Raw genomic sequence first — 23,727 nt, 5'->3', positions numbered from 1 at the left:
CCCTGCTCTCAGAACTTCACACATGTTGTCTCATTTAATTCTCACAGTAATCATTATTAGGCCAATTGATAGATGCAAAAACTGAGGCTCAGAGAGCCTAAGAGGCTCAAAGAGGTTAAGTGAGTTGGCCATAGTCACACAGCTTGTACATGGTGCTTGTGGGTTACAGCCCAGGTCTGTCCTACCCCACAGTCTGCACTTCTACGCACTTGGGTCTAACACCCGAACAAATGCACCTCCAGGTCTGCCGAGCGTGGCCCATTTGACATCTGAGTTGGGGCTTCCCTGAGGCTGGGACCCATCACCGTGGCGAAGAACAATTCTGGAGTTGGCACCCACAGTGTGGTACCCTGGGACCAAAGGCCTGATAGGTCAGATGACCCCCACCCAGCCCTCCTGCAGACAGGTGTCCCCTGCTCCTCTTGATCCTGCAGTCCCCTTACCTCCTTCTCCCTACCTCTTGAGGACGGGCGAGTCCTGTGACTCAGCCCTGCCAAAAAATGCCACCTCTTTTGCTGAATAATTAAAAGCAGGAAATAGCCACTCTATAAAAGGAAGTGAGTGAGTAAGAATTTCAAAGGCAGCCTGGGCTCAGGCAGAACTTCGAGAGTCCAGCTGGAATCCGATTTGGTCACCGGCTGCAGGGCAGGGGGAGAGGGGCTGGCAGTGGGGGCAGCAGGGCCATGTGGCTGCCCCCGGCTCTGCTCCTTCTCGGCCTCTCAGGTGAGTGGGGCTTGGTACTGCAGGGGCGGGGCAGGAGGCAGAGGGCATCTGTCCCAGGTCCCAGGGGAGCTGCCACGTCCAGGGCAATGAGAGACAGCTTTGTTTAGTCCCTCGGCAAAAGTGCACTGGGGACACGCGTCGTGCCAGGCGTGCATCAGACCCTGAGGACACATAGGGAAAAGAGAAGTAGAGCTCGCCAGGGAAGATCACCCCGCACGGCTTGGTGGGTGAAACATACATGCAAACGACAGCCAGTGGCGGGACGCAGTGAGGCCCTGGCGGAGGGTGCGCAGAGGCCGGCTGGGCAGTGGCTGGGGGAGCTAGAGAAAGCGTCCAGTCTGCAGGAGGGCTCAGTCCCCGAAGTGAGCAGAGAGAAGAGCACTGCAGGGAGACGGATGTGCAGAGGGGCGGAGGCGTGGGGAGGATGGTGTATTCGTGCAGGGGATGCTCTCTGTGTGCAGGACGCCTCGGGGCGACGGGTTGGACATGCAAAAGACAGGATTACGAAGGGCCTTGGATACCATGCCTGGGAGCTGAGACTTTCGAAGGGAAAACTGCTCAAGAGCCCAGGTGGGAGATGAGAAGGGCTAGAGTATCTTCTCCTCCGTGGCAAACTTCAGAGGACATTATGGGACAGCCCGGAATTTCACGCAGTGTGTGCAGTATGTGTGGGTTACACAGTCCTCTTGGAGCCTGGGGACTGACCATCTGGCGCAGACAGACCAGTCCGCAGAGGGACGGCAGGAAAGAGCATGGCCAGTTCTGAGACCCGAGCTCCAGGCGGGGGGCGGGAGGGTGTGGTTCAGGTGAGCCCTTGATTGTCCTAAAATCTGGATCTCTGGTATGAGTGGGAAGTCCCAGGGGTCCTTTTTAGCCCCGAAGTTGGAGAACTCTGCTACTCAGATTGGACAGAGTGAATAAGGCCTGGGTTACTGCTGCCGTGGGTGATTTGACGATGAGGAGGAGGAGGAAGCCCAGTGATGACGCTGGTAGACCACCTGTGACAGCAGCAGCCCCACGAATTAAGCAGGGCTCCACGTGGCCCAGAATCCACAGGGGACAGCGATTGGGAGCATCTGCCTCCTCCGGGCTCCGAGTTTGCATTTGAGATGAGAGACCCCAAGCTGCTCCCTCTCTTAGCCCCTACTTGCAGCCCACCTGGAGGCCGAGGAGAAGGGGGCGGGCAAACTAGGCCTGGGCTCACACGTTGTCACACGCACACACAACACACACAGAGGAGTCAAAGTGCAGCCACACCCGCACACACCTCTCTGTTGTCTCACACTCACACTCATACACATTCACTCTCCTGCTCAGGGTCCCAGAGTCACACTCAGGCTTACGTACACACTCATGCACTCACACATGGTGACATAAAGTGACACACACTTATCAGCACTTGCGCATAGCCACACAAACACTCCCCTCCCCCAGGTGAGACGCACCGTGGCTGCGCTGTGGCTAGCTGGGGGTGGGGAGGAGGGTCCTGCAGAGACAGGGCAGAAAGGCCTCCTTGTCCCACTGAGTTTTGTACGAGGGAAGCAGGCGAGTGAGTCAGGCATGAAAGCAAAGCCACCCTGCCACATTCCCGCCGACAGATCGCCGTTCGCCACTCTGAGGTTATTTCTGTGAAATGAGAGCAGAGAAACTGGATGGGGTAAGGTCAGAATGATCCAATTTCCGGGAGGATCTTCTCTTATCTGATGGGTTACGTGACCCCCCGATGCCCCAAGATGAAGGCAGGGCCCAGCACCCCGGGCGGGGGCTGGCACAGAGCGGGCGCTCTGTGAGTGTTTGCAAGTCAGAGAACAAACCCTGGTTGTCTCAACCAGGAACGTGATGCAAGGACGGCCAGAAGCGCAGATCTGTATCTGGGAAGTTACTCCGCGGAGGCTGGGCTGGCATTGCTATTACTATTGCTATTCCCACCCCCACCCAAGGTCTGCAGGGACGCCCACCCCGCAGCTGCAAGATGAGATGGGCTCCAATCCCACCCCACAGCCAGCGGGAATCCCAGGGCCTCTCTCTGCGTTTCTGCACCACCGTGAGGGTTGGCACCCCCGGGCTTCTCTGCTCTGGGCGCTGTCCTTCGCCGCACTTTCTGCCGGCCCAGACGGGGGCCCCCGGCCACTCTCTGCATTTTGAGACAAGATATTCACACAAGGATTTTGTTCACGCAAGGACAGGGGGCAAACTGGGTCCTGGAGGATTGACACAGAAGAGAAAGTTTCCATCTGGGGTTCACAAAATCAAAACACTGACATGTACACAGCCTGACGCTTTTAAAACCCGTCAGCCCCCTTCCCCAGGGTTCTGCTCTGAGCTGATGGCTGTCCGGTCATCCATCGCCCTCAAACCAACCCTTGCAAACACACACAGGCCTAGTTAATAGTCCCGTCCATCATAATCTGTGTTTATAACCCTCCCATACACACATATCTTTTAAATGTGCCCGATCCCATTCGGAGTCAGGTCAAGTTGCTGCCGCTGGGGCTGAGGCAGCTGCAGAAGCGTCACTTTTCTGCCGTTCGAGATTGCTGAAAAGTGCACTGTGCATTGACCCCCTGCTTTCTACTGCAGTTGCATTGCTCTTCTTTTACGAAAGAAAATCGCCCTCTCCTGTGACTTCTGCATTTGATTTTAATGTCCAGTTGTCGCTGTCTTTTGGTGATCCTTCTCCTAATTGATCCTTTTCTCAATTCTTAAAATTTTTCCTTGTTGTTTTATCAGTTAATGACATTGGGAGCATTTTAACACAACGGAAGCATATGATTTAGAAAGAGAAATTGCCCCCACCCCAAACACCCAGTGTCGGTGCTAGCCACTGGTAAGAGTTTAGAAGACACAATTTCAGATTGTTTCCTACACACATGCTATAGGAAAACCACAGAGATGGAATCATACACTCTCGTAGGCAACTTTTTTCAAGCCTAGTAATAACATACCTTGAACATCTTTCCCTATCATTGTCTGGTTATTTGTCTTTTGCTTTTCAACCATATTATGGGCCAGGCACAGCGGCTCACACCTGTAAATCCCAACACTTTGGAAAGCTGAGTCAGGAGGATCACTTGAGGTCAGGATTTCCGGACCAGCCTGGGAAACACAGCAAGATCCCATCTCTAAAAAGAAAAATTTTTTAAAAAAATTAGCTCGGTTGGCCGGGCGCGGTGGCTCACGCCTGTAATCCTAGCTCTCTGGGAGGCCGAGGCGGGTGGATTGCTCGAGGTCGGGAGTTCGAAACCAGCCTGAGCAAGAGCGAGACCCTGTCTCTATTATAAATAGAAAGAAATTGATTGGCCAACTAAGATATATAGAAAAAATTAGCCGGGCATGGTGGCGCATGCCTGTAGTCCCAGCTACTTGGGAGGCTGAGGCAGAAAGATTGCTTGAGCCCAGGAGTTTGAGGTTGCTGTGAGCTAGGCTGATGCCATGGCACTCACTCTAGCCTAGGCAACAAAGTGAGACTCTGTCTCAAAAAAAAAAAAAAAAAAAAAAAAATTAGCTCGGTGTTGGTGGTGCGCACCTGTAGTCCCAGCTACTCAGGAGGCTGAGGAAGGAGGATCGCTTGAGCCCAGGAGTTCCAGGTTACAGTGAGCTATGATCACTCCACTGGGCTCCAGCCTGGGTGACAGAGCAAGACCCTGTCTCAAAAAAAAAAAGAAAAGATAATGTTGTGGATGGGCCATAATTTATTAGCCCAACCCCTCAATGATGACATTTGATTTGTTTCCAATGTTTATTATTACATTAGTGCTGCCATTAACATGCTTATACTTTGTTGTCCATTGGTGTGGAAATTATAGCTAGTCCTAGAGTTGAATGGTTATGTTCAAGATCATGATGACCAGCTTCTTTTCAAAAACAGCCACTAAATTTATTTGCACCTACCATGAGCCGGACACTGAGCAAGACACTGGGGCTGGGAATGGGGAAGAGAGAGAGGAAAAAAATATGAACGCAAAATCTCTGCCCTTCCGGAGTGAGCGCCCCAGCAAGGGAGGAAGAAGAGAGACAGGAATAAAACACCAGTGTGGCGGGAGGGAGCTGTTCAGGCGGGGACGGGAATATGACTTTGCAAAGAGGCCCGAGCCTTGCAGGAGGTGTGGAGGTGACAGGGCAGGCATTGGAGACAGCAGCACACCAGCCTGGGAGGGCACGCCAGGGTGGGGGGAAGAACAAGGTGGGGGCGGGTTGTAATCTGGAGGGAGAGGCAGCGACCAGCGCTGGACAGGGACATTGGATCCCGATCGTAAAGAGGCTTGAATGCCAAACGAAAGCATTTCACATCGTTCTAAAGCAGGCGACCTCAAACTGCGGCCCACCAAGGACATTTATCCGGCCCACTGGGTGTTTTTGCCGCCGCTGCCTGTCCTGCTTAGCAGCCGGCTCGTCCCGGGCCCACAGTGCGCATGTGTGGAATGTGCACCGCACTCTCCAACGGTCTGAGGGACAGTGAACTGGCGCCCTGTTTAAAAAGTTTGAGGACCCCTGTTCTAAAGGCAGTGGGGCGGGGCTGCAGGGGAGGTCCTGGGAGATTTTGAGGAGCTCGCAGTACCTGCAGCTGAGGCAGTGGCATGGTGAGGACAGCTGGTAGGACGCTGCCAGGCAGGAGAAACCTCCCTGGAGGCCACTGCCATCATCCAGGCACCAGACAGGGTCCCAGCCTGTTGACAGGCTGTCACCGACGGAGCGACCCCCAAACGTCAGGTGTTGGACTCGCATCCAAGTCGTATTGCCATCTGCAAGTAGAGAGTCTCATGTGGCTGTTTTGCAAATAAGGAAGCAAGACTCCGAGAGGTTAAGCAACTCATGCAGGGTTTCCCAACGAGTCCGGGGTAGATAGATGTTTCCAAAGGTCATGCTCTCTCCGCTGTCATGCTGTCCTCACGGCCTGCGACTGCAGAGAGTAGAAGAAGAGAGTAATTCCGAGGAGCATTGCCGAGGCAGAGCTGACGCAGTTGGCTGTTGATCAGCCGTTGGGGGTGAGGGCAGGGACAGGCTCGGGCAAGACCCCAGGCTCTCCAGCGAGGCTCCACAGTGCTTCTGTTTGAAGAGCATAGAGTTGGTTCTGATGATCCAGCATGAATTTCCCACTGCTGCTGGAACAAATCGCCACCAACTCTGTGGCTTAGAACAACACAAGGTCATCATCCTACTGTCTGAAGATCTGAAGTGGGACATGGTCTCACTGGCTAAAATCCAGGTGCCGGCAGGGCTGCGTCCCTTCTAGAGGCTCCCCGGGGAGAAGCTGCCTCCTTGCCCTTTCCAGGTTCTAGACGCCACCTGCTCTCCTCGGTTCGTGGCCCCGTCCTCCCTCCGCACAGCCAGCAGCGGAGCATCTTCCGCTCTAGCCCTCCTTCCACCTCTCTCGCTCATCAGACCCATGGGGACGGGATGGTCCCGGATAGTCTCCGTGTCTCAGGACCCTTAACTTAATCACATTTTCAAATTCCCTTCTGCCATGTAAGGGGACATATTCTTACATTCTCCAACATCTATGGGGATGGATTCATCTGCCACTCACGAATGCAAACCTTAAATAAACTAAAATAACTCCAGGGAGCAGGTCTAAGGGGTGAGGAGGTGGCACCTGCCGAGTGTGTATGCCCTGCAGAGACCCCCGGCCTGGGCCTGAGTCTCTGGGACCAAGAGTCGGTCAAGAGAGGCTTCCACATGATCAAGGAACAAGGGGTCATTGCCGGGGAAAGAGTGTATCTCGACATAGTCAGCCCCGCTGGAGTCACCAACAGGACCACAGGACACCCGTGGTACCTGTGCTCACCTCTAACCCGTTCCGCTTTGATCCGGCCCCTGTCAGTCTGTCCACGTGGAGGCCCCGCTAGAGAGAAGGTCCTGAAGCTGAGCAGGTCCAGGGTGGGGGAGGCAGTGTATCCAGCTCCATTCGGACTGAATTTGGGGGAGAGATAGCCGGCGCGTCTCTGTAAATGGTGGGCTAGCTCAGGGCAGAATCTGAGCTACAAACGTGGGTTTGGGAATCGCCAGGACACAGGCCGTCGTGGAGAACATCCTTTCCTGGAGGCTGGAGGGAGAACTCCAGCTTACCCCCGAGCTGTGCTGCAGCCGGCTCCTACCGGCTCACAGAGCTGGTGTGGGACATCTCTTCCCAGCCCTGTGTCCCTCGACATCACATGGGTAGCCTGACATCAGCCGTGCTGGGAGTACTTACACTACAGGAATGAGCAGATGTTGCAAACCAGAGATTCCCTCCCCCCACGGGAGCTGGTTGTAAATGTCTACCAGCACAGGACTGGGTACATCAAGAGTTAAAGAGAAAGGAAGAGGCAGAGTAGTCAGAGAAGCAGGAGGTCAGAGGAGAACAGCGTTGGAAGGACAAGGAAAGAGGGTGACAGAAGCCAGGGTGTCGTGTGTTATGAGCAGGCCGGGGCAGAAGAGGACCAAAGAGGCCCCGACATCATCACCACTGAGGACACTGATGTGGGGCCCGGCTGAGGGGGAGGCGGACGGAGGGGTCAGGTGTGTCAGGGCTGGCTGGGGAGGTCCTGGACCCTGGTGCAGGGTGGCAGGAGCTCTATCTTGGGGTTCTGTTTTCCAGGCTGTCTCTCCATCCAAGGCCCAGAGTTCGTGAGGGGCCCAGAGCAGGGCTTGGTGACTGTGCAGTGTCGCTATAACCAAGGATGGGAGACCTACAGCAAGTGGTGGTGTCGAGGGGCAAAGTGGAATTTGTGCAAGGTCCTCGTTCAAACCCGAGGGTCACAGCAAGAGGAGAAGAGTGGCCGAGTGTCCATCAGGGACAGTTGGAGAGATCTCTCGTTCACTGTGACCATGGAGGGGCTCAGGCCAGACGACACAGACACTTACTGGTGTGGGATCCGGAAAGTCGGAACCGACCTTGGGACCCAAGTTAAAGTGATCGTCGAGTCAGGTAAGAACTTCCTCATCTACACCAGGAGGCCCTGGAGCTCAGGACTGAACAAGCCAGTGCTCTAACCTTCTCCTCCCCAAGGGCCGAAGAGAAGTGACTGAGAGCTTAAAAGACAGATGGACAGGGAGGGAGCTTGAGCTGGGGTGGGGCTGTGTGACTTGGCCTGGGTGGCCCATCGCCCAGCCGTGCTCTCTGGAGGCTGGACAGCCTCGTGGTCTCTCATCAGAGCCCAGGGTGAGCCTTAGACCCCTGCAGGGTGTCACTCCAGGAAGTGGTTGGTCTTCTGGTCCTGTCATTAGGTGGGACTGGGAGGACCTGGGGTAGCCTGGAGGGTTCCAGTGTTGAGTCCCAGGAACTTGGCCAACCCAGAGTGGCTCTGGGCATTTTACAGAGCCTCTCCTCTCTGGGTCCCCAGCCACCCCTCCTCTACCTTCTCTGGCTGCCCAAAAGTGAGCAAGGGAGGAGAAAGAGCCAGGGAGGTGCACAGTTGACAGTGGACTCTTCATAAAGAAAGGAAGGCTTCAGCCACTAGGTCAACTTCGGGGACCTCTCTGGATGCTCTGACATCTCCTCTGTGCCTTGGACCCCACCGAGGGTCGCCGGGGTCTTCCTGCTGCTGTTGTGGGGCCCCTCTCCGCTTCCACCCACACACGCGTGCCCAGTCCCGCCCCTGCCCTGCATCCGTGCAGGCATGTCGGGAAGTGATGTGCCAGCTTTAGCACAAGTATCCTCGGGTGGGACCAAAGAGGGACATAGGAGCTGCCACTGAGCCGAGTGGAGCCCAGAAAGTGTCTTCCAAGCAAGGGTTCCCCAAGACTGCTATGTCAGAGAAGCCCAGGTCTGTGGGGACAGGGAAGGGATTAGAGCTCACAGGCAAGGGAGAGAGAGGCTGAAACCGTGGCCAGTGTGGGGCTTTAGGGACAAAGACATTTAGGGGTCTTGGTGGGGGCACCAGGCTGTCTAGTGTGACCCAAGCCTGGGACCTGAGAAAAGAGTCTGCCAAGCTGAGGACTGACATGAAAGTTCGCCGGCAGGTCACAGATCCCGTGCCGGGCTGGTCTCAGGAACCCGTGACCAGACTGCCCACAACAGATCGCCTACAGAGTTCCTCAGAAGGACATTTGGTCCCTCACTGTCATTGTTCACTGTTTAACCAGAATGTGCCCTCTTAGTCACCAGCCTTCTGGAGTCTCCTCCTCCCTTACCTCCCCAGTAACTAGACGCCCCATTTCTGGAAACTTCTGTCCTTGAGCCATGCTCAGCCACTACTCAAGTGGAAAGGAACAGAGATTTTTTTTCCCCCAACTACTTACAAAGGTAAGTGGAAAGAGAATATGAAAAGATTTCTCTCTCACCCCCAGAATAACTAAAGTGCTTGCTCCTACTTAATTTTTATGTCTTCTTGCCACCCCCTCAAAATGATGGAATAAAGACTGTGTGTTGTGACTCAGAGGACCCAATGGAAGCCCGAGGAAAGCTTCCTGCTCCAGGGGAATAAAGGTCTCCTGGTGAGGACTGGCAGGGTGGGGGTGACTTGTAAGTCATGCACCAACCCCCAGCAGTGCTAATAACCTGCAACCAACTTTGCTTGTGTCTAGTGGGAACTGCTTCCTCCTCAGCAAGCTCATCTTCCAAACCATTTGCCAGGCCACCTGCCAACAGCAATATGGGGGAGTCCTCCGACTCCTCCAAGAGGTGAGTGATGTGGTCCTTTTTCCTGCCCCTAGCTGGGCCCCCTCCTATAGGGAAGCAAAACCTGGGAGTTCCTTCTGTCTGTGTCTGTCACTGTATGATAGTGCCTTTTATAGCCAGAATTAAGGCCCCAAGCTCACCCTCTGTCTCACTTCTGCACCCATTACTCTACACCCACCATCTTCCCTTTCTAGCGCTCACCAGAAAACCGCTCTGCAGAGCTCTTCTCTATGAGCACCACCTACCCGTCTAACTGGTCAACAAAAAAGCACTGGTGGCCTTATGGCTGCCAAGGGGAAATAAAATTCCAATCTCCACATCACAATTTCTTGATGTGCGAGACATCAAGGGACACAACACAGGGAGAGTGATTTACCAACCTGGAGCTGGCACTAGCAGGAACAGAGGCAGAAAAACACAGCCTGTATTTGGTGACCTCCAGGGACTTCTATGGGCTGAGATGTTCTTTGGGCCAAGTGGAGTCCCAGAACGTGAAATTAGAAGAGACGACAGGCCAGTGTGAACAGCTGAGGTCGCTGTAGGAGGGGCCCTCGTACCGTGTTTCTCCGAAAATAAGACAGGGTCTTATATTTATTTTTCCTCAAGAAGACACCCTAGGGCTTATTTTCAGGGCATGTGTTATTTTTTTTAAGTATGGTACAACAATCTACATTTATTCAAATGTAGTTAAGTCATCTTCTTCTGGAACATCATCATAACTCTCCAAACCCCAAATTCCATCCTGAATTTCTTGCGGCTCTATTTCCTTTAGAACCATTGGCCCCAATCTCTCATGTAGAGCCATAGAGCTCTTTCATGGGGCAGATGAGAAGGGCTGCTCATCTTCTTTACCACTCCGAGGACGAAATTTATGGGTTGTGCAGATATGCTGCATAGCCATGCCCATCACTAGGTCTTATTTTGGGGGTAGGGCTTCTATTGTGCAAATGCTTAGAAATCCTGCTAGGGCTTACTTTATGGGTAGGTCTTATTTTCGTGGAAACACAGTAGTAGTCAAACAACGGCAGGGCTCATGGGGGTCTCCAGAGTGGGGCTGCCGGGCCTAGGGTCACAGGCTTTGCTGAGCTGGCTGGTGGCCCCAGTGTCAGGGGATGGAGATTGGGACCGGGGCTCTGACTGCAGTGTTATCTGTCACAGGACCCACTACGTGCTCCTGGCCTTTGTGAAGGTGCCCATCTTGCTCATCCTGGTTGGTGCTATCCTCTGGCTGAAAGGGTCTCAGAGGGTCCCTGAGGAGCCACAGGAAACTGATCTACACCAACTTGTCCTCTGAACTTCCGGCCAAAGACACGGCTCCTTAGATGGAAGGATCAGCAGAGCCTTCCCACCCTGGACCCCATTTCCAGAGGAGGCCTGGGCTGTGGAAGAAACATCTCCGAGTCCTCAGGGTGCGGTGACTGAGGCCGGGCCCTGGAGCCCTACCCTGGCCCTGGGGGCTGGGGCACCTCCCTGCTTTGCCCGGCTCAGGGACACAGCTCGGGCCCCTCTGAGCCGTCATCGCTTCCTGGGGGTGCCATCACCTTGTTCCCTGGGTCAGGAGCTGTTGGGGTGGAGTCCAAACCGTGGTGTCCCCCCTGCTGGCATAACTTGGGCACAGAGCCTGGGACCGAAGCACAGAGACAGACAGAGAGGGATACCCGCCCAGCCCTTGGTTTCCGTCGTTTCTGAGACCAGCTCAGCACCGTCCTTGCCTGAGCGCCGGATATGTGTGTTTTTTAGAAATCTTTTTTATTAAGCTAGTCAAGTTGGGTTTTGGTGACTTGTGTTCACGCGAGTCCTGACTGATGGCCCCCCAACTCCAGGAGGGCGATTCTGTGGTGCATTCCTGGTTCGGGGGCATGAGAGGCAGGACGTCCCCTCTGCCCAGGGGGACACGGCTCTGAGTCTGCAGGGATGAGGAGGGACCGGAGCCTCCCTGCCCCACAACAGGGGCTGGGGCGTCCTGGGGCCACGGCTCGGGAGCGTCCTCAGCACAGCTGCTCAGGGCTCCCCCCCAAGACCTCCCTGCGCCTCAAGAGCTACCTCAAGATGGGGGAGGGCGGGCATGAAAACTGTCTCAGGGAAATGATGTTATTTAAATAACGTTAATAATGAAAACTGTTCGAGGGAAATACTGTCGTCTCTCTCAAACGCCTCACTCACGGCAACGACGCCCTTGAATAAATAAGGTCACTTCATGCCATGTGGGTCAGGGGTGCTCACACTAAAAGGGTCGGCACTTCTTGTGGGGAGAAACAGCCCCGTGTGAGATGCTCTCCCACCCCGCCCCCACCCGCACACGCACACGCACGTCTGGGGTGTTGCCCTTTGAATGCCCGTGAGGATGTGTCCACTGCCCTTTGCCCTGTGGAGGGCCCTGATTCTCAGCAGGGGTACAGGAGGGACCCCTGGTCCCTCGCACGGTCTCCTCCCCTCCCCACGGGGACTCTGCAGTCCCCTCTTGTTGCCCTGCAGCCAAAGAGAAGCTTTCTCAGACTGTGAACTTAGTTACTCGTTCTGGCCAGGGGTGGCCCTGAAAATTCCATAGTGCCCAGAGAGGACAGAGTGTAAGCCAGGCTGAGACCCTTTGAGTCATCCATCATGTTGAGGGACAAGGCCCACAGGCCACCAGCTGCAGGGGCCCTGCCTCCTCGAATGCTTCCCTGGATCCAGCCTCCCGGAGGGCCGGCCAGACTCCGGATGACACCCCGGCTCCGCAGGAGGGAGGGCAGGAGCCTAGCGGCTTTGCCAGCTTGGCTCAAAAGGGCTGAGGGGCCGCTGGCGACTGTCAACATGTTGTCAGTGCTTTTCCTGCTGTTCCTCACTGTTAATATTCAATGAATTCCCTGTTCTCCTTGGAAATAGTGTGGTTGGGTTGTTACAGCTCCATTCAAGAGAATCCACTGCAGCAGCGTAGGCCTGTCTGTCCGTATGTCCTGAACGCCACCCCCACCACACACGTCCTCGCACCCCCCAGACATGTTTCTGGACGGAAACCGATCAAAGAGCCACCGGAGCTGGGACTGCACTTCCCAGCAGATGTGTTTCAACTGGGTGCCGGAGCAGAAGGCCTGTGCCCTTACCTAGCTGGGACAGCGCAGAGCCATTTCACACTCCCGCCAACAGTGCCCACGGGTTGCAATTTCTCCACATGCTCACCAGCATTTGTTGTTTTCGGTCGTTGTTGTTTTTGACACCAGCTGTCCTAACAAGCGGGACGCGATTGCCCATTGTGGCTTTAATTCGTGTTTCCCTAGTAAGCAGTGATGCTGAGCATCTTTTATATATTTATTGGCCATTTGGACATTTTCTTCGAAGAACTGTCCAGTAAAGTCCTTTGACCGTTTTTTAATCAGGCTGTTTGGAATTTTTCTTGTTGAAGTGTAGAAGTTTTCTACATTTTCTGGAAATAATTCCTTATCAGCTATATGATTTGCAAATTCTGTGATTTGCCTGTGTATTGTGCCAATACTGTCTCTTGGTGTACAAATTTTTTTCAAATTTTCATGAAGTCCCATTTGTCTATTTTGTTGCTGTTAACTGTGTCTTTGGTGTCATATCCAAGAAATCATTGCCAAGTCCAGCGTTGTGAAACTTTTGCCTTCTGTTTTCTTCTAAGGTTTTGTAGCTTTATAGTCTCACATTTAGATCTTTGATCCATTTGAATTAATTTGTATATGGCGTTAGGTAAGAGTGCAGCTCCGTTCTTTTGCATGTGGGTATCTAGTTTTTAATCATTATTTTTTTAAAAAGCACTTGCCTTTGCTCACAAGTAGGCAGTTTCTAGTCCATCATTTTACTGAGGAGGTAGAGCCTTTAAGAATAAGAATACTTATTCTGGCCTGAAGGGGTGTGTCTGATCCTGCTCCCCGCTTTGAATGGCCTAAGGCTGTTGATCCCCCAAGTTCATCCCCAAACACCAGCCTCTCTGGAAGGGTGTTTGACCCCAAGTTCATCCCCAAACACCAGCCTCTCTGGAAGGGTATTTGACCCCAGGGTGGCCACAGCTTCCTCCCCCGTTTCGCTGCTAACTACTCGTTTGGGGCTTTTAGTTGGTTTGTTTGGTCTTCGGGGGTGTCCTGGGGGTTGGCTGAGGCAAGTTCCTTCCTGCTGTCTGCGTCACTGTCTCAATACTTTCTTCCATCTATGGCTGGTTCGCCTCCTGGTTCCTGGTGAGTAGGTGGCAGACGCTGATCACACCCAGACATGAAGGCTTCTGAGGTTCCCCGGAAGGTTCCAGAGCCCCTCCCCGCACATCTCTGTTTGGCTGCTTCAGACGCAGGTGACCACCCTGCAGTCAGTCACAGACAAGGCGACTGGGACCACCTTGCAGCTGGGACCACCCTCCCCTGGCTCACGTGGGGAAGGGTGGACACCAGGCCTGATGGTGGCTCCGTTTTGGAGTGGAAGCCGGGGAGGGGGCGACCAAAACGCCCACTGCAGAAGCCTTGCGCGAGCCCCTCTGTTCTCTCTCTCTCTCCCCGTGTCTTCCCGGGTCCCTGTGCCTCTGTCCACGTGACCACAACAAGCTCTTGCTCTCGCACCCTTTCCTGAGGCCGGGGGTCCTCTGCAGGCTGCAGCTGTGGGACGGCCCCCTCCTCCCTCCTCGGCTGCTCAGCTCGGGTGACGGCAACCTCCTTTCTGCAAACAGAAGGCACGTGCTCCCTACCGCTGAAGTCCCGCATAAGCCATCACCCTTTCTAGGGTCTCAGGACAAACCCAGGCAAAAAGCATTAAGACTTTACTTAACTGCCAACTGCCCTCCTAAATCTGTATTGATCAAGGAACCACTGGCCTTCGCCGATAACGGGCTTTGTCTCTGCTCCCCCCTGTCCCCAGCAAGGCTGTGTCCTAACCCCGGGGCATCCTCGGGTGGCCTCGCCCAGAGACGGGGCGCTGCCGGCCCAGGGCTGGGCGCAGGAGCAGCAGAAGTCTCCCAGGCACAGTGCAGGCCTGGTCAGGAGGTCCCCGTGTGTGGGTGTGGGATCTAGGCCCTTCTACAGAGACGCTCGGTTGAGCCTGTCTCGGTGACATCACCCTTCACCCGGCGTGAGCAGCTGCTTGTCGGGAGCCACCAGAGGCGGCACAGGATGTTACCGCCCACATCTGGCTCTCCAGTTTATGCAGGGAGAGGGGGACGTTTTGCCGCCTTCTGGCGTCTCCTTGGTGACGTGTCCCCGTTGTGTCCTGGTGTACTACCCTGTGCCTTTATGTCAACGGGCACTGGAAAGCCCGGGTAGACTGTGTTAGCCGCGAGGCAGAGAGCCGGCGGCGTCTCTCCGATCTGGTACACAGACGCCCCCAGCATCACTGTGTCCCGTCACACGACATCAGTGTCCCAAACATAAGCTGGACAGCAATTAAATTGATCCTGCAGAGCCGGTGTGGGAAGGGGAAGTCCAACTCTAATCATACCCTGCTCACCAACAGGGAAGGGGGGCGGAACCTCCACTTTAAAGACTTATTTTAGGACATCGTCCTGACCACAAAGAGGAAAAACAAGGGCCCTGGGCAGGAAGGCGGCCGGTGAGAGGCAGGAGGGAGGCAGGAGTGACAGCATGAGCCGGGAGCACTGCCGTGACCGGGGGCTCACACGTGGGAAGCGCCCGCATTCTGTGATCACAGAAGGAGCTCACGGCCACGCGGCCATTGCTCTTTCAGCCCGGCTCTGGGCGTGTTCTGTCGCCACTGCCTCTGCTGATACTCGAAATGGAGACCTGGCCGGAGGGGTGGGAGGAGAAGGACGACAGAGACCACAGCGGAGACCTGGGGTAGCCACAGAAGGAATTGGGAACAGGCATATCCAGCCCAACGTGGCGGCCACAAGCCACGTGTGGCTCCTGAGCACCGGAAAACGTGGCCAGTCTGTGTCGTGATGTGCTCTAAGTGCCGATGCACACTAGGGTTTGAAGACTTATTATTAAAAAAAATTGTAATAGCTCCATTATTATTGAAATGATATTATTTTGAGTGTGTTGGGTTAACTCAAATATACAACGAAAATTAACTTTACCTTTTTATTTATTTTTATATTTTTTATGTGAATTTTTTTTTTTTTTGAGACAGAATCTCTCTTTGTTGCCCAGGCTAGAGTGAGTGCCGTGGCATCAGCCTAGCTCACAGCAACCTCAAACTCTTGGGCTCAAGTGATCCTCCTGCCTCAGCCTCCTGAGTGGCTGGGACTACAGGCATGCGCCACCATGCCCGGCTAGTTTTTTCTATGTATATTAGTTGGCCAATTAATTTCTTTCTATTTATAGTAGAGACGGGGTCTCGCTCTTGCTCAGGCTGGTTTTGAACTCCTGACCTTGAGCAATCCGCCCGCTTCCGCCTCCCAGAGTGCTAGGATTACAGGCGTGAGCCACCATGCCTGGCCGATTTTACCTTTTTAGAGGCTTTTTAAATGTGGCTACTAGAAAACCTAGCATCACACACGGCTTCCGTTATATTCCCATGGGACGGCGCTGGGCTGCTGCCCACGCGGGGTCAGGATTTGCTGCCTTTTGTACATCAGATGTGGCAGGAGCAGGGGGAATCCCAAGGCTGCCCCAGCCCTGCGCCCTCTCAGCCTCCTGGCACTGGGGGGATTGGGTGGAAGGGCCTGTCCTGTTCCCTGTGACACGGTGACTCATCACTGAGCCAGGTGGACCGAGCGTCTACTGTGCACCAGGCACTGGGCTGGGCTCTGGGACAAAGCATCATTCCTGCACTGGAAGAGCTCGCACCCACAAGCCATCCCCATCCCAGGGACAAGTGCCACAGGTGTGTAATGCACAAGAAGGTGGCTGTTGAGAGGCAGCAGCCACCTGATTCCAGGGCGACCAGTGGAGACTTTAGAGGGTGGAGCATTTCAGCTGGGCACGAAGCATGAGTGGGAGTCTCCCAGGTGCAGGAGGAGGGGGGCGCCTGCCAGACAGAGGGGGACGTGTGCACCACGCAAAGGCAAGGAGGAGCCCGGCGGGATGCAGGAGGCTCCTCAGGATGGCAGGAGGAGGGGACATAAGGCCCAGGTTGGGTTCATCGTGACAGCCATCAAATGCCACACCAAGGAAAAGACCAAGAGTTTCCAAGAATAAAACCAGGAGGGGTGCTACCGCATTTTCTAGTCTTTCCTCTCCTGGGCAACTCTTCTGAGTCTTTCAGGGCTCCACAATAAAAATTTTTTTAACTAAAAATGTGAAAGATGATCTGGGGTTTGCACAGGATCCTTTCAGGACAGACACGCCCAGCCCGGAAGCAAAGCGGCATCTGGCGGGCCCAGGGCATCTGGACTCCGGCCTGGTTCTGCTGTGACCCCCTCTCTGGTCCTTTTCCCAGTCTCTCTGCTCCTGTCCTCCTGACGTCCGCGAGTACACAAGCGCGGTAGACTCGATGGCTCCTAACTGATTCTTCATTGTAAATTCCTAGAACACACAGCCCTCTGCGTGGAGGCACCAACCACTGTTAGTTGGTGGCGACAAGCAGGAGGGGAGGAGGACAGCTTATCTTGTTTACTTCCCCTCCCCAGGGTGAGGACAGCACCTGGCGCCCAAGAGACAGTTAGTAAAGGCAGGCTAAATAGGGGAAGGAGGAAATGACAGAAAACGGGGGGGTGGCTGTGAGCACGAGAGTGGGGGCCCGGTCTGAGAGAAGGACAGTCCATTTAAATTAAAATTCAGCACGTGGGGACTTGTAGGGAGAAAGTTTAGAAAGACACATGGAGTGTACTTGGCTTTGCTCTAATGAGCCAACTCGCCCCTTGAAACAGGTGGTTCTCAACCGGGGCCAATTTTGCCCCACACTGGCAATATCTGGAGATGATTTGGGTTGTCCCTGTTGGTATGTGTGTGAGGGCTGCCCCTGGCATCTGCTCGGTAGAGGCATTGCAACGCTCAGAATGACAAGGAATGATTCCATGCAGAATGTCAGTGAAGTGAATACTGAGTTACCACCTGAGCCAGCAATTCCACTCCAAGAAAACTGAGAAAAACTTGTCCACGAGAAAACTCGCGCGTAAATGTTCATGTCAGCACTATTCACAATGGCGAAAAGGCAGAAACAACCCAAATGCCCGCCAACTGATGGATGGACAAACAAAATGTGGTCTGTCTGTACCATGGAACATTGTTCAGCCGTAGAAAGGAATGAAGTACACAAGCTACAACCTGGGTGGGAGCACCTGGAGAGAAAGAAGGCAGACACAACAGACCGCAGAGTTCATGATTCTATTCACACAAAGAGTCTGAAATAGGCAAACCCACAGAGACAGAAAGTGCAGCGGTGGTTTCTCAGGGCTGGGGGGGGGGCGGCATGGGGACATGGGGAGTAGCTGCTAGTAGGTGTGGGGTTTCTTTTTAGGATGATAGAAATGTTCTGAAATAAGGTAGTGGTGAGGGTCACACACCTTTGTGAATCCCCTAAAAACCACTGAATTTAAAAATTCAAATTTATAGTATATGAATTATATCTTTTTAAAAAATCACTCCCCTCCCTCAAAAAAAAAAAAAATTAAACACAGTGGTAGTGCCAAAGTGGAGAAGCAAATGACATGACACCAGCAGCAGAACGTTTGGCAAGGGGACACAAAGAAAGACAGGGGCCAGGCGGGTCCTGGCCGCAGGAGGAGGTGCCCGTGTTCACAGGCACCGGCCCAAGTTCACGTTCGGGAGCTGCTTCCGGCCTCCTCAGGCAGCCTCCAGGTACCTGAAACCAGAAAACAGGATGAGGGCCGCAGCACTCAGTTTCCCGGAAAGGAGAGCCCCTGAAACAAAGCACGTGAGAGTTACAGTGGGGTCTGAGCCTCGCTGCTCATCTGGGTGGAGGCCAGGCTGTAGGGTAGCAGGAACGAGGACCAGACCCGGGGGGATTTGCCAGAGTGATGTTCCACGAGGGCCTCGGTGATTGCCTTTGCAGCGTTTCTTGACTCCAACCACTTCAACAGCACTGGGGGGATTCGTCCAAACAGAGGAAACCAGGTCCCCACGGCCCATTTTAGGAGGCAGAATAACCCCCAAGGGCACGGGTACATCCGCCCATCCGCCGGGCCTCAAACTCTCATACTGCCAACCAGAGGTGGTCAGAAAGTGCTCTGAACTTTTTCTGACCTCCTCTCACGGATATATTTGAAGCTCAGTGTAGGCAGACGGTCAGGGGAGACAAGAGGAACTTACACGCTCGGTTGACAGCATTGCGTAACTTGTGCACTCGCCACATTTTTGTTTGTTTGGTTTTTTGAGACAATCTCCACTCCTGTTGCCCTGGCCGGACTGCAGTGGCAGCATCCTAGCTCACTGTAGCCTCTGACTCCCGGGCTCAAGCAATCCCCATGCCTCAGCCTCCCCAGTAGCTGAGACCACAGACGTGCACTACCGAGGCTGGCTAATTTTTCTATTTTTTGTAGAAAAGGGGTCTTGCTATATTGCCCAGGCTGGTCTCAACGCCCTGGCCTCAATTGATCCTCTCACTTCGGCCTCCCAAAGTGCTAGGAATACAGGCGTGAGTAACCACACCCAGCCTTGCCTCGTTTTAAAAACTGACAGCACCCTATTTTCACAACGTCCATCCCGTCTGTCCTTCCTGACAGCCCCAGGCCGTGGGCCAGGCTACTCTCGGGCCCATGTCACAGGTGGAGGAACTCAGCTCAAAGAAGGGGACTCAGGTCTATGTAGAGTCAGGTCCAGAGTCTAGCTTCTGTACAAACGGCCTGGTCTTGGGCCCATTCCCTCAGCAGCCTGGGTTTTCGTATCTTCGGAACGGTTGACTCATGACATGTTGCGTGCCCACGGCCCCAGCTTCCGTGCTGCCTGGCTGGCTGCTGCTGATCGCGTAAGACCCCATCCATCCTCCAAGAGCCATTTTTAGAGAGCTACGCAGATGCCTTCTCTGTCACAGTAGGCTACGTGCCTGTCCCCTCTGCTCCCCAAAACTCAGTGTGTATCTTTATCATTGTGACTTACGACTTTTTGCAGTAGCATTTTGACATTTACATACCAGTCTCCCCAGCTGGTCTCTGAGCTCCTAGACCGAGTCCCCACATAGTAAAAGCTTCACACGTGTTTGTTACCGGATGCACGAATGGACAGATGGATGGAAGGGCAAAAAAGGGAAGGAACTGGCAACAGAGAACTTGCGGACAGTGAGGATCCAGCCTGGTGCCTCGAGAGTCCCAGAGGCCACAAAACAGCGTGGAGGGCGGGATGAGACAGTGGCAGCAGCCTTTTATAAACAGCTTGCTTTAGCCGGGCACAGCGGCTCACGCCTGTAGTCCCAGCTACTCAGGAGGCTGAGGCAGGAGGATCGCTTCAGCACAGGAGTTTGAGTCTAGCCTGGGCAACATAGCAAGATCCCGTCTCTAACAATAAACAATAAAGGGCGAGTTGAGAGCCTGGTGAGGAAGAATGCATTAGGCGGGGAGAAGGGACATGGTTGGTTACAAATGAGGAAACTGAGATTCACGTGCCCTTGAATGGCAGCCCCAGACCACATGGGTGGCAAGGGCAGAGGTAAGATTTAAGGCCTGCTCTGTCTGACCTCAAACCCACCCAACCACAGGCAGGGGGGCTGCTCCTCCCTTTGACACACTGCGGTCAGGGTGGGAAAAATCCAAGAATTGGGAAGAGGCAATTGGGCATGAAGTTAGGAAACTCAAGGTTGGGGAGGGATGGAGTTTTCTTTTGGCACGATGACATCCGAGGTGTGCATGGTAGCAGGGTTGGAAAGCCGAATGAGAGTTTTCCGTCCTTATCCCTGTTTTGAGCCTTTCCCCTTCTCAGTTGGCATTGACCCAGAAAATACAGAATTCCCTCTGCGTTGACTGACCGACTGGAGCGCACGGGACAGTCCTGGGATCCAGGGACCTGAGATTCCAGACGCGGCCACAGGGTGGAGACACGTGCTTCGCTCTGTGCTTTGGTCCGAGGAGGAACCAGGTCTGCAAACCGCTGCTGGTGTTTGCCCACACAGTGAACTTTCTGGAGTGTAGGTTTTAAAACAAACAAACAAAAACACATGGTCTCGAGGTCACTTTCTAAGCGTTGGGTAAGTCAGCCCTGAAGGACTGGGGTTAACTAAAGAGTGTCTTCCACCTCCTTGGCCTCGTTATGCATGCATTAATGATTAACCTAATATTATTTAATCCTGCAAATATTTATCACGTTGGCGCTGTGTGCCGAGCAAGGTGCTGTATTCTGAAGGGGAACCGGGACTGTAAGGCGGAGACAAGCCACAGCTTGGGGGGCCTTCACCAGGTACCGCAGGAAAACACACCAGGAGGGCACCTGGGTGCACCTGGCTCATGCAAATAAAGCCAATGCCAGCAGTCTGCATGCGGAAGGTTCCGGGAAAAAAATGTGTAGAAAAAAACCAGAATTACAAAAATGTGGGATTATGTTTTTTAAAATAGATAAGTCTGGATGGAGGGTATATGAGAGCTCTTTGTACTGTTGCCACAATTCTTCCTTAAGTTTGAAATTGTTTCAAAGTGAAAGTTTTGTTTTTTTTTAAGTGCCAAGATCCAGGAGTCCTGGATTCAAGATTCAGATTTTCCATTACCCAACTGAGTGGCATGTGTTATTTCAGGGAGCCTCTCTGGCCTGGGGCTCTTCTTCTGCAAAATAAAGAAGGCAACCTGTTTTCACTGCTGTAAAGCATTTCATGGTATGAATAAACCTCTCAGCTCATTCCTTCCCCTTAAGAAAAAAAAAAAAAAAAGAATCAAGTGACATTGATTTTAGTAATATATTTTATTTACACCAATATATCCAAAATATTATCAATTCAACAGGTACAATTGTGCTAAATTATCAATGAGATATTTTACATTCTTTCATGTGCACAAAACTGTAGACTCACAGCCCATCTCAGTTTGGACGGGCCCACGTCGAGGGCTGGCTGCCGGCAGGTGGCGAGTGGCTGCCGCCCTGGGCAGGTCCCTGTTGGGGTTCCCTTGGCAACCCCACCAGCTCTGTCTCCTTCCCCTCTCCTGTTGGGCCGCCCTTTTCTGGGCTGAGGCTGGAACGCTTTCTCTCGCTCCTCTCCTCGCTATTTCCTCAAATCTATGGTCTGTGCTCATTTGCACATTCCTTCCTCTTGAAGGTTTTGAAACTCCAAGATCCACATTTATCTGTGTTCTCTGCTTTCTGCTGCCTCGTGCCTTCCCTGGTTCAACGGCAGCAGGCCCCGTGGGCGGCAGAGATGAGAAGGAACCACCAGAAACCACCAGAGCTGCAGAAATGCACCGCTTGGCATCTCAAAACTATTTTCCCGCTGCAAAGGGTTTTTTTTCTTTAACTTTACTTCGAGCGTGTGTGTGTGTGTGTGTGTGTGTGTGTGTGTGTGTGACAAAGAGAGAGAGAGAAAGAGACAGAGAGTTGGGGTTGGGGCAGGGCCGTGACCAGCCTCCTCATAGAGGAAGGATTTGTCCCCAAGCCCCATGTCCCAGCAGCGGTGACGGTGACGGCTCAGGGCTAACAGGTTCTGATGACGTGGCATCGTCAGCGTCAATGGCTTCAGCATAAGAACGACCATCAGAGGCCGCTCTGGGGGCGATGGTCTGTTTGGAGCACCGGGGAGCGGAGGGTGACAGGGAGGCAGCTGTGATCCCTCTGGGGGCAGTGGTCGTATTTTATGACTACATGTATTCTTGTGTCACTTTGTTGCAGCATTTTGCTATCATTTCATGCTCACCACAAACTATAAAGACTTACAGGGTTATTCCCTCATTTTATAGATAAGATTGTTAGGGACAGAAAAACAAGGAGGAGGAAACAGTTAAAGAAAAACAGTAAGAAGGAAATAGTTACAGAAAAATACCCAGGGAAGCGGTTATTTCAGCCTTAAAGAATGGGGTAATTAAGACCAGGGAACTGTGACCACCAATCAGAAAACAGGGAAACACCATCAACGGTGACTTTCCCCGTCACACGTACAGGAGAAAGGACCGTCTGGAACCTAACCTCTAAGCTACGTCCAGACCTGGAAAAGTCCAGACCCCAAAACCCGTGGCGCACAGTCCTAAGTAGTTACCACTGACCCTCACATCGGCATATACTACTAGCTTATTTAAGAGGAAAAACACAGAAGAAGACATGTCTTCTCCACTCACCGAGACAGCCCCATTTCCCTTAGGAAATGTACTTTCCCTCTTTGCACCCTTAGACTTTCCTTACAATAAATTCTTCGCGCATCCTTGCTGAGTGCCTGTCATCTTCCTCCATCGTGTGGGCCAGGGCTGGCGATTCCTCCAAGGCAGGAGCCCAAGAACTGGGGAAACACTTCCAAGTCCAGCCAGGGACAGGATCGTGACAAGGTCACTGAGGTTCAGGCAACCTGTGACTTGCCCAGTTTCGTTTTGTTCATAAGAGGCAGGAGGGAGCTCAGACTCCAAGGCACCCCTGCAAGAAACCAGAGAAATGGCTCCCCCCCCATCTTGCCAAGAAACAAGGGGTGCAGATGGGGTTGGGCCTGTCCATCCTGGAACTCCCAGCCTTACCTACCACTGTGCCTGGCTCAGGGCCTTCTGCGTTTGAGAATTGAAAGAAAGTAAGAAAATGATTGGGAGACACTGTTTACGTGTTCTCACGACCTTTTTCCATCTTTGCGTGTGATTAGGTGTGTATGCAGACATCCAGGTTGTTTTTTTATCAATGTAGGGAGCTGGTTTCCCACCCACTAAGCAATCTGTGCTCTCTCTGGTGGCCTGTGGGGTCACCTTCATCATCATCCTTTAAGTTCCCGTATGTGAACTAACTGAAACACGGTTCACATATGGTCTGAAATACATGGGTCAGCCACACAGGGGCCGAACTAAATGACAGGCAGTGGTCTGTCCTTGCTCTTGTTTTTCCGTTGGCCTCTCTGTCCGATCCTGTGCCGACAATACCACATCATTTTTATTACTAGGACTTTCTGATACGTCGACATCTAGTGGGACAATTCCCTTTTTTAAAACTCCTTTTGAAAGGTTGAATTAGCCATCCATAGACCTTCATTTTACTGTACAAATTTTAAAAATAAGTTTATTGAGTTCCTCAAAAAATATCCAGAGATGTTAGGTTTATTTGTCTCGTGCAAGGTGAACTTGGAGTAGGTGGTCCCGGGCTGGCTCAGGGTTCAGCAGGGCCCTCAGGAACTTTCTATCTTCCCACTCTACCCGCCTTGCCATGTTGGCCTTTCACTTCAAGCTCAGGGCACAGAAGAAACAGGACCTTTGCCTTGTCATTTTAATTGACCCCTGATGGCCCCTGTCTAGCTTAAGCTTGGAATGTTTTCTTTACCTGGGCTCCGATGGAATTCTAGCCAGGCACCTTCCGTGAGTGGAGGACAAGCAGCCCCTAGAGGCAGCAGGTCCGAGTCTACCCCCCTACAAGCCTGACAGTCCGGGGGTGGGGTGGGGCGTGGAGGGGGACTGTGTCACATGCCTCCCTGTG

At 53.2% G+C, this 23,727-nt stretch overlaps 1 protein-coding gene across 1 annotated transcript; it reads left to right on the top strand.

Annotated features, from left to right (window-relative positions):
• The first annotated feature begins 565 nt into the window (after positions 1-565).
• Positions 566-11,445, top strand: CD300LB (CD300 molecule like family member b). The gene is made up of 4 exons (XM_012778693.2): positions 566-723; positions 7,301-7,630; positions 9,229-9,325; positions 10,481-11,445. Exons 1-4 carry the CDS (start codon positions 684-686, stop codon positions 10,614-10,616), a joined length of 603 nt encoding a protein of 200 aa, XP_012634147.2. The 5' UTR covers positions 566-683; the 3' UTR covers positions 10,617-11,445.
• Positions 11,446-23,727: the final 12,282 nt, after the last annotated feature.

Source organism: Microcebus murinus, chromosome 18 (genome assembly GCF_040939455.1).
Source record: "Microcebus murinus isolate Inina chromosome 18, M.murinus_Inina_mat1.0, whole genome shotgun sequence".
In the NCBI taxonomy this organism is placed as follows: Eukaryota; Metazoa; Chordata; class Mammalia; order Primates; family Cheirogaleidae; genus Microcebus; species Microcebus murinus.
The sequence above is the reverse complement of the archived record's forward strand: the minus strand, read 5'-3'. Positions and strand labels throughout refer to the sequence as shown.

Coding starts and splice junctions, on each gene's coding strand:
- CD300LB (XM_012778693.2), top strand. CDS start 684: ATGTGGCTGCCCCCGGCTCTGCTCCTTCTCGGCCTCTCAG. Junction 724..7,300: donor GCTCCTTCTCGGCCTCTCAG/GTGAGTGGGGCT, acceptor TCTGTTTTCCAG/GCTGTCTCTCCATCCAAGGC. Junction 9,326..10,480: donor TCCTCCGACTCCTCCAAGAG/GTGAGTGATGTG, acceptor TATCTGTCACAG/GACCCACTACGTGCTCCTGG.